Genomic DNA, 11,109 nt, shown 5'->3' on the forward strand with positions numbered 1-11,109 from the left:
GGTCAGATTATCAAGTCACGACTGTAATTAAACAAATATTGAAGTGTTTTAACTGTGCGCTTCCTGTGTATTTGTACTTTAGTTGGTCCACAGCTGACACAAGCCCCAAAATTTCGCAGATCCAACTGAATAAAGAAATAAGTTTAGTTTAAACATGCTTTCATAGAACAAATTGCACAAAAATACACACATAGACAAGACGTAGAATTTTCCTCACTTTTCTGCTCTTTACCTTGCAGTGAAATTGATGTAAATTAATCTGAGTAGCTGACAGCACTCTGGGGCTTCATCTTGTAGGTAAAATGTTTGCATGTAAATTTATGGCACATGTTTCTTATTTGTTGTATTTCAGCCTTTTGCAATTCGTTTATTATGCATTTTCATGCTGTAATGATGATAAAAAAAAATGTGATATAGCATAAGAAAATATTAATTTGTGTAGCTTTAAAGCCATGAATGTAATGTTGGATGTGAATCTAGCAGCAAGTGGAACATGATTATCTCCAACGTGACGCCTGTGAATTCATCAGGCCTTTGTTTGGTTTCATCAGTAAACACCATCACAAGCCAAGACCAAGTCTCATTGAGCTGAGTCAAGATTCAACAGTCGTCCCAACTGTGGCATCTGGAGTCTTGTTCACGAAAATACCAAAATAGCAGTCGAATTATTCCAAAAAAAAATATATGATGACTGTGACACTCAGTGCAATTCTTCAGCATAACTCATTACAAGCCAGGAGCCACAGAGAGAGAGAGAGAGAGTCGGCATCTGGTGATGCTGAGATGATTTACTTTGCTGTGACGTGGAATTATACATCAACAGTGTGTGTCGAGTCTGTGACAAGACTAAATCTCACTAAATGTGAAAACTGGATTTAAGGATGTGCTGCTTGTTCTGTCGCGAGTCTAAAAGTCATACTTGAATCCTACTTACATAACTGCAAGCTGTTTGGATGGTGCTTCATGGAGGATCTACATTTGAGCCCCATTGAGTGTTTTTTTTAGTTTTTTTCCCTTCATTGGCTTCTACTTGTGAAATTTCCAGACTTTCCTACTCTGTCTGTGGCATTTAACCCCTTTTTACTGCTTAAAATGGGCCAGAAGTATTTATTTCATACTCACACGGTTTCCCAAAACAGATGGACCGCGGAGTTTCAGGACATTTGTAGCAGATTATTTTTAGTGGTGGATTAATACACATTAGAATTTGTGACAGCGCTACAGTGAGTCAAGATAAACTACAGTGTGTATAAATGGAAATGAAAGAAGTCAGCACGACAATGTGGCTCACTGAAGTTTTTAATAGTTTTAGGACAACAATAGAGCTCAGAGGAATGAGACATATCAGGTTCTACTTCTTTGCAGAATCGTGGCTTTGGTATTTCCGCAGGACTAGTTGAAAAGAAATGAAAAAGTTTTTTAAAAAATCAGTAGTGAGTGCTGTAAATATCAACAAAGTGAGATGGAGGTTGCTTGTAGTTGTTAACATGCTTTTAATGAAGCTAATTCAACATTTGCCAGTTTAGAGTAGATTACTTTCAAACCTGCAGTGTCTAACTTTTGTCTCCCCCTGTTGGCAGTGAGAGTAATTACACAAACACTGTTCATGGTTTTTGTTGTTGTTTGTTTTTGTTGTCTTGAAACCTTTCTTGGATGCCTCCTGCAGCCAAGTCCGACTCTGTTGGTGTGGTTGCTTCAATCTTCAGTTCTGGCAAACTGATGGTTGACATTAAATGCATCACTGCTGGTGCACCAGCAACAGATTTAAAGCTGTGGTTTAGTGGAAAATACAGAGAATTTACTTGGTGTTTATACGCTTTAATTAGCATCGTGTGGCTTGGTGTGAATGTGACGGATGTTCGTTTGTAGCATTTAAAGTCAGCCTACGATCGTCACATTGCTATGACAACTTTTCTGTTTCATTGATTACATTTAAAGATGGACGAACCTGCCGTGAAATCTACTATAGGTTTTGGAAACAGTGGTTTTCAAGCTCAGTTTGGTGACTCCTTCTGACTTCCAGCTAATCCAAACATGAGTAAAGAGGTGGAGCATGGACTGTCCTGTGATGGCACCCACCTGTCATTCAAAACAACTGCAGCTTTGAGGCTTATTACAATTAAAACAGATGGGTTATATAAAAAAATCACTTCTGTACTGTTGTCATGAAAAGTAGAATTAACTATAGATATCACATCTTTCTTTGTACCAGGCTGTGGATGTGTTTATTTCTGCTGTAAAGTCCTACATTTTAACATGGGGGTCTAAAGAGAGTAACTCAGTTTTAGAGCCAGCCCCAAGTGGCCATTCGAGGAACTGCAGGTTTCGACACTTTTCTTCTGGAGTTTGCAGCTTGTTCTGTTTCCTTTTTCCAGCTCTGCTTCTGGCACGGGGAGAAATCTCAAGGTGTGACTGGTCAGCCAAAATTTCAAAATAGAAAAACAGCCATCGCTGACCACAAATTTGAATCTATTTGAACAGCTGACAAGAACCTAGATGGCGCCTTTAGCTGCTTAGTGGTGCCATCGACGAAGCTGTACAGTGTATGTCCGGACTTCTGTACCATTGTCGTCGCTCTGTGCCGTCAAAACTAATCAATAAATGCAATACATGTGACATAAAACCAACAACATGTCATGAATTTAGACAATTCGTTAAAGCCCTCCACTACATCTTGTATGTTTAGCATGATAGAAGAAACAGAGGATTATCCCCCAAAAAAGCAGCACAGGACTGACGAGAGGCACACACACTTATCGACTCACAGTTTCTTATATAAATGCATGAAGCCGGAGTGTGTCTGCTGCACCTACAGTGTGTGAGGAGTAATGGAAGATGCAGCATCTCTGCGAGGGGCTGTGGGCCTATACAACAGTTGTCTTGCATTTGATCAAGCGTGTCCTATCACTACCCTGTGTGTGTGTGTGTGTGTGTGTGTGTGTGTGTGTGTGTGTGTGTGTGTGTGGGTTCGGCCCACGTTAAAAGCGTATGTTGTGCGTTTTGTTGGCTGTGTGTGTGTGTGTGTGTATAAATGGTACTAGATGGTGCTGAGTTGTCTCTTTGCTTTAGCTTCTGTGTGCTTGTGTTGCCTGCGTGCTGGTGTCAGTGATGCAGTCTGTTGTAGTTTTTAAGGAGAGAAGAGAGAGAGTGAAAGTCTCCTGGGACTGATGAAGCACATGCGCGCTCACATGCACACACACACACACACACACACACACACTTTGCTCCATAGTGAAAATCTACTGCAGAGAGTTTCTGAGGCAAGATCTTTTTTTTTTTTTTTTCTTTCCGTATAAGCTTTCAGTTTGTCTTTGCTTTTCAGGATTCAGACCTTAACCAAGTGCTTTTCCTGCAAGTGTGTGGCTCTGTGCATGCACTTTGTATCTTTGCGAGGACATTTGTGCAACGTTAGGACATTTTCACTTTGGGACGCGCCTTTGAAGGGTTGTTTGAGGGCACAAACTTGATGAAAGGGTTCATGTTGGGATAAGGTTCAGGTTGAGGTTGAGGTTAGTGACCAGGGAGTTAAGATGTGCCTTTATGTGTGTGTAGCTGTGTTTTGTGTGAAATATAATTGATTTCCCTCCATCCTTCAGCCATCGCTCATGTGAACTCTGACCTGTTGCCTCCAGGTTTTGACCTCACTGGTATATTTTCATCGCTGACTCACATAAACACACACGTAAATGGAAAGATGAATAAAATGTTGGTAGATCATTTCAACAAGCTTTGATTTTTTTCCTTCTCTCTTAACACCAACCCTCACTTTTCCCGTCTGTCTCTGTATTTCTGTGTCCAGCCTCTGCTCCGAAGCTGCGGCTGATGCGAGGCCAGTCTCTGATGGAAGGGGACAAGCTGTACTTGAAGTGCGAGGCGTCTGGGAATCCCAGCCCGTCCTTCCGCTGGTACAAAGATGGACACGAGCTCCAGAAAGGCAGAGACCTCAAAATAAAAACCAACAAGTGAGTCTGTCCGGCTAGATTTTCTTTCTTTTGCTCTACAATCATATGGAATAAGAAGTTTTCCCTGAGCAGCTTCAGCTCGCACCCAAACTGTGACTGTCAGGACTTCTTTAACTTTACTTTCCAACAATAGCGTATTTAGTAAGAAATGTTCGTTAGGTTTTGGTATGAAAAGTCTATAGAAAATTATTTCCTGCTCTATGAAGCATTTTTTTACTACCTTTCAGCCTGTTGTTTTTGGTTTTCAACCCACAAATCAACAGTCCTGATTCACTCTCACAATGATTTCCACGTCAGAGGCCAATATTTTCAACGTAAAAGCTCCATCAAGAAGTTTCCTGAATGCATAAAGAATGAAACCTGGGCAACTTCAGCTTGAACCCAAACTGTGTTGGTAGAAAATTAAACCTCCCTAGTTGTACAATGAGTAAAACTTCAAGTTAAAGTCAATATATTTTATGATAACAATGGTTTAGCTTATGTAGAGTAGAATTTAGCAAGATATTTACCTCAGGATTTGGTGTGAAAAGTGTTGCTGGTATGTATCAGCAGGCAGATGTTTTCAGAGGAGAAGCTCTTCAGCTAGCCTGTAGCCCCGAACAGCAGACAGAGAAGTTCAGCTATATGTTGAACATAAGAGCCAGATATGACCTGACAGAGCTGAATCAGCGTGGTGCCTGGTGTCACCAAAAGGCGTAGAAACAACACAGCAACTCACACCAGAACACATTTTTTTGTATTTTTCTTGTCATTGCACGCCATGTGGCCATGACAAAGGACCTTAGCCTTCATCTTAACTATTTTGTGTATTGTTTTAAACCCAAAAAACTGGCATGAGAGCTGCTAAATGTGCCTGATTTCGAATTCTATTTTCACCCTGAAATCAATGTTTAGAGAGTTGATATTGGACAAGACGCTACTTCCTGTTTGGTAACACGTTATATTCTTGCAACCCCTCAAAACAACTCTTCGGTCACTCGGTTAGTTTGAGGGCCAGATATAATTTGTTGATCGGAAAACCCTTAAAAATGAAAAAACCCTTAAATGAAATCAGTATTTCCTGTGAGCTCCTTTTCTTTTCCCTTCAAACGTGGTCACAGTTTTCAGGCTCCTCTGCAGGTAGGTTGTACCAGACGTCTTTGAGAACTCAGTCCGTCTCGTGACTTTCACCGTCTCAGTCTTCATGTAATCCCAGACCGATTCCATGATGTTGAGATTGAGACTCTGCGGAAGCCCCATACCAGCTGTTACAGGACTCCTTCTTGGCNTTATAAATAGTTACCCAGCTAACAGTAACAAAAAGTAAGGGATTCAATGTTTAGCTAAAAATAATAAATGACTAAAAGCATATGATTAAATAACTAGGAAAACAAATGAATACTGAGCTAAAAGTAATGTATTAAATGTTAGCTAACTACTAAACAGGTAAAGGTAATGCAGTAGCTGAAAAATATATATATATAGATAGATAAATAATAATTACTTAAATGATAAACTAAAAATAAGTAGTTAGTTTTGTGTTACTTTCAGGTAGCTAGTCCTACTAGCTTATTATTTGTTACCTTTAGCTAACTAGTTCTTCATTTTAGCTTTTGTTTTTTATTTTTTACTTTTAACAACAGATTTCTTTTTCCTAACTATTTATTAGTTTTAGTTTACTATTTATTTCTATTAGCTAACGATTTTCGACCTTTACATAACCATTTCTTTCAGCTAAGTACTGGTTAGTTTTAGCTAACTATGTGCTACTTTTAACTATATATGTCTTTTAGCTAACCATTTCTTGCTTTTATCGAACTATTTATTGCTTTTAGTGAACTATTTGTCACCTTTCGCTATCTGTTTGTCACTTTTAGGTAAATATTTGTTCCTTTTAGCTAGCTATGTGCTACTTTTACCAAACTGTTGACAAGATGAAACTCTGGAAGTCAGAATCTGTGTTTTTGAGATAGTCATTGATAAATTACAGCTACAAGGTTGAATAAAAAATAAAAAAAGTCTATGAACATGTTCACTGGTGGTGGTCTTTGTATTTAGGCTGCTTAAAGATCATGCTCCTGGTTAACTGTTGAAAATCAACCACGTCGGGTCTTATCATTAATTAACCGCCATCTTTCTCTGACCGTAACTCTTAACATGTTAATCATGCAACAAGTCAGTTTCGTAAAGGGGAAAAAATAATAATTTGGCAAACATAATAATCAATATTATGTGCTTGTTGTGTTGTAAGAGCATAATTTAAGTTGTGTTTACTCTCAGAACAGTTATGAGCTGAGGAGTTCTTGATAAACACATTTTGTTCTACATTTGGACAGAGTCAGGCTAGGCTAGGCTAGGCTAGGCTAGGCTAACAGAGCCCCGGTTCTAGTTGTGTACTTTAAGCACTGATATGATAATGACCTTTACGTCTAATTTAGCGAGCAGCTAAATCAGAAGCGTATTTCCTCAACATGCACGCCTGTTCTTTTGTGGGCGTCTTGCAGAGCTCCGACACCACACGATGGAAACAGGCCTGAGGATCTGCGATAAAAACTGACCACTCGCGGTGGTTTGGAGAGATTGATGAGCAGATTGACAGAAGGACTGACTGTTATTTAACACTGGATGTATGGACAAACTGGCTGTCCTCTCCTTCTCCTCCTGTGTGTCTTAACCTCCTACTCATGTGTGCGTGTTGCCAGGCTTTAGAAAAATATTCTAATCTGCCGAGACCTAAATTTCATTTTAACACCTCACTCCCTTTTCTCCCACACATATTTTAAATGAACTCCCTGGTTTCTGAGAAGTCGCAGCTATCGTTTCTGTCTGTTTTTTTTCTGTGCTGCCTTTCCACAGTGAAATGATAGATATTAAAAAACTGTAGTGTGCGTAGAGTAACTGTGTAGTGCGACGCCTCGACTCCTTCAGCCTTTGATTCGTGTTCTTACCGATACTAAAGAAAGTACAGTCGGTACATTTGACTTTCCACGTACGTGTTGGATTCTGCTGCATTATTCGCGTCCTCCCGCTGCGTTTTCTTCCTTTTGTTTGGTGGCATTTCTAGTTAATTTACTCTTGATTATTTCTAATGTATTTACTGACTGTGAAGCACTTTGTAAGTTGCTTTTGAAAAGTGCAGTACAAACAAAGATTATTATTCTCAGAGGTATTTTGTCATTGTGAAACTAAATGTCACATCCGTACCGCTGGAATTGGCCTAATGTCGCCCCTCCCACAATGAAATCTCATCTCTTTTCCACATATGGTACATTGTTATTAGATTACAGTTCCCATGATTTCCTCATTGTCTCCTGCAAAATATCCAAAGCAAAATGCAGGATGAGAACAGCAAGCAGCTGCTCGGAGTCCTACAGGAAACAATTTGTCATGAGCGCAGTGAAGAGAGTAAACTGTGGAGGTCTGACTTTATGCGTTTTTTTGGCAAAATAATAAAGCATCCTGGTAACTAATCCTTTATTTTATGCACGCAGAACGCTTCCTGTAATGACTTCTAGCTGTCCTTCTGAAGCAGGACCTCGCAAAGCCCTCGTCCTGATGCCATGTTGGATTTAATGTCGGTCATTTTGGATCTAAAGATGCATGAAATATGTGAATTTTTCTCCTGATGGCAAAAAGGGGAGTAAAAAGTCATAAAAAGGGGTGGCGATGTAGTATGTTTAGTGTGGTTTATATACCGAGTAATGGTGCACATCCTCACTCCTGCCAGGCCTCCTGCCTTATTCACACCAAGAGTGACAAATAGTTGTGGTGAAATTAAAGAAAAAATAAGTTTAAATCCTGGTTCTTCTCTTACTTCTGCACAGCTGACCGATGAGTTCATGACGTGTGAATGTTGGAAGGTTACAGGAATGGTCTGACGTCGATTAGTTTTTGGTTTTCAGTTAAAAGCGGCAAAGGTAGATTAACATTACAAACATTATAAAGGTGAGCAGTTACTGGAAGCTTTTTAGAAAATGTTTGCTCTTCTGCACAGTCACCGGACAGGAAGCACTGTTAGCATTAATTTCAAATCATGTTTCTGGTTACGTGAAACACGGAGCTTGATACCAAGAGGATTATTTACTTTTCTTTTAGTTAAATTTCTGCTTCTACAATCCCCTAAAGTAGATGCTTGGCTCTTTAGCTAAATGCTTTGCTGTTGTTAGCTGGCTTCTTTAGGGACCATAAAACCAAAACAGTTTGCTGAAAGGGGCTAAAATCCTGTCTCATAAAGCTGAGGCCAGATCAGTTCAAAATTCACATTTGATTCATTGTTCATGTGATAATATCAGGCCTGTATGATATGAAGGAAATCTGCAATGTGTGAAAACATTGTTAAATATTGCAATGACAACACAGTCGTGACTCGATAATCCGACACTAAATGTAAAACCTTCTTTTATATCAGATAGCAAGGCTGTCGGATTGTCAAGACAGAGGTCGAGATACAAGGAGGGCTTGATGCTTAAAGGGTAATTTGTTGTTAATATTAATTGTTCATAGTTGTTATAATAACTAGTGTATTGTTAGAACACTACGCATCGCTGGATTTCACGCCTAATTGACCGGTGCGGTTGTGCACATTCCGGCCACTTCCACCCCAGGGGAGCGCTCCGACGGGGTGGAAGTGGTCCGAGTGTGCATGCAGTACTTGGCTGCTGATGCTAGTTTAGTTAGTGGTCACACTTCTGTTTCCATCGGCGGCGGCGGGCGAGTGGCGGGAAAGATACTCTCCACCTTTACCATCCATGTTTACTTCCGTAAACACTGAGCACGTTCACTGTATGTGACGTCATCGTGTCCTCTTCTGCGCATGTGGGACACTTTTGGGTCGTATGAAGTTCACACAGCAGATCACATACAAGTCGTATTTAATTAGAAATGTGAACAAACTCATAAAAAAGTCAGCTCTCACTACAAAATCAGAATGTAGCATTAAGTCCTGCAGTGTGAACGTAGCCAATCTGTCGGATTGTTCAGTCAGATAAACGCCGTTATCCTTGTTTGTGACATAAAATGTCGGAGTCGGAATCCAAGGCTGTCGGTATGTTAAGGCTGTTTTTAATGGGTTCCGTTCGTTTTTCCTAAAAACCTGTCGGATAGCAAGGTTTTCAGATTGTTAAGGGTCAGATTATCAAGTCACGACTGTAATTAAACAAATATTGAAGTGTTTTAACTGTGCGCTTCCTGTGTATTTGTACTTTAGTTGGTCCACAGCTGACACAAGCCCCAAAATTTCGCAGATCCAACTGAATAAAGAAATAAGTTTAGTTTAAACATGCTTTCATAGAACAAATTGCACAAAAATACACACATAGACAAGACGTAGAATTTTCCTCACTTTTCTGCTCTTTACCTTGCAGTGAAATTGATGTAAATTAATCTGAGTAGCTGACAGCACTCTGGGGCTTCATCTTGTAGGTAAAATGTTTGCATGTAAATTTATGGCACATGTTTCTTATTTGTTGTATTTCAGCCTTTTGCAATTCGTTTATTATGCATTTTCATGCTGTAATGATGATAAAAAAAAATGTGATATAGCATAAGAAAATATTAATTTGTGTAGCTTTAAAGCCATGAATGTAATGTTGGATGTGAATCTAGCAGCAAGTGGAACATGATTATCTCCAATGTGACGCCTGTGAATTCATCAGGCCTTTGTTTGGTTTCATCAGTAAACACCATCACAAGCCAAGACCAAGTCTCATTGAGCTGAGTCAAGATTCAACAGTCGTCCCAACTGTGGCATCTGGAGTCTTGTTCACGAAAATACCAAAATAGCAGTCGAATTATTCCAAAAAAAAATATATGATGACTGTGACACTGCACAGTGCAATTCTTCAGCATAACTCATTACAAGCCAGGAGCCACAGAGAGAGAGAGAGAGAGTCGGCATCTGGTGATGCTGAGATGATTTACTTTGCTGTGACGTGGAATTATACATCAACAGTGTGTGTCGAGTCTGTGACAAGACTAAATCTCACTAAATGTGAAAACTGGATTTAAGGATGTGCTGCTTGTTCTGTCGCGAGTCTAAAAGTCATACTTGAATCCTACTTACATAACTGCAAGCTGTTTGGATGGTGCTTCATGGAGGATCTACATTTGAGCCCCATTGAGTGTTTTTTTTTTTCCCTTCATTGGCTTCTACTTGTGAAATTTCCAGACTTTCCTACTCTGTCTGTGGCATTTAACCCCTTTTTACTGCTTAAAATGGGCCAGAAGTATTTATTTCATACTCACACGGTTTCCCAAAACAGATGGACCGCGGAGTTTCAGGACATTTGTCGCAGATTATTTTTAGTGGTGGATTAATACACATTAGAATTTGTGACAGCGCTACAGTGAGTCAAGATAAACTACAGTGTGTATAAATGGAAATGAAAGAAGTCAGCACGACAATGTGGCTCACTGAAGTTTTTAATAGTTTTAGGACAACAATAGAGCTCAGAGGAATGAGACATATCAGGTTCTACTTCTTTGCAGAATCGTGGCTTTGGTATTTCCGCAGGACTAGTTGAAAAGAAATGAAAAAGTTTTTTAAAAAATCAGTAGTGAGTGCTGTAAATATCAACAAAGTGAGATGGAGGTTGCTTGTAGTTGTTAACATGCTTTTAATGAAGCTAATTCAACATTTGCCAGTTTAGAGTAGATTACTTTCAAACCTGCAGTGTCTAACTTTTGTCTCCCCCTGTTGGCAGTGAGAGTAATTACACAAACACTGTTCATGGTTTTTGTTGTTGTTTGTTTTTGTTGTCTTGAAACCTTTCTTGGATGCCTCCTGCAGCCAAGTCCGACTCTGTTGGTGTGGTTGCTTCAATCTTCAGTTCTGGCAAACTGATGGTTGACATTAAATGCATCACTGCTGGTGCACCAGCAACAGATTTAAAGCTGTGGTTTAGTGGAAAATACAGAGAATTTACTTGGTGTTTATACGCTTTAATTAGCATCGTGTGGCTTGGTGTGAATGTGACGGATGTTCGTTTGTAGCATTTAAAGTCAGCCTACGATCGTCACATTGCTATGACAACTTTTCTGTTTCATTGATTACATTTAAAGATGGACGAACCTGCCGTGAAATCTACTATAGGTTTTGGAAACAATGGTTTTCAAGCTCCTCCTGACTACCAGCTAGTCCAAATATGAGTAAAGAGGTGGAGCATGGACT

At 39.6% G+C, this 11,109-nt stretch overlaps 1 protein-coding gene across 1 annotated transcript in view; it reads left to right on the forward strand.

The window, feature by feature from the left end:
* Positions 1 to 11,109, forward strand: part of nrg2b (neuregulin 2b) — a 65,946-nt gene that overhangs the window by 23,975 nt on the left and 30,862 nt on the right. The window contains exon 2 of the mRNA XM_008282204.1: positions 3,800 to 3,962. Within this exon, the coding sequence (XP_008280426.1) occupies positions 3,800 to 3,962 (163 nt within the window). The remainder of the gene's footprint in view (positions 1 to 3,799; positions 3,963 to 11,109) is intronic.

This window comes from Stegastes partitus, unplaced genomic scaffold (assembly GCF_000690725.1).
Source record: "Stegastes partitus isolate 25-593 unplaced genomic scaffold, Stegastes_partitus-1.0.2 Scaffold263, whole genome shotgun sequence".
Lineage (NCBI taxonomy): Eukaryota > Metazoa > Chordata > Actinopteri > Pomacentridae > Stegastes > Stegastes partitus.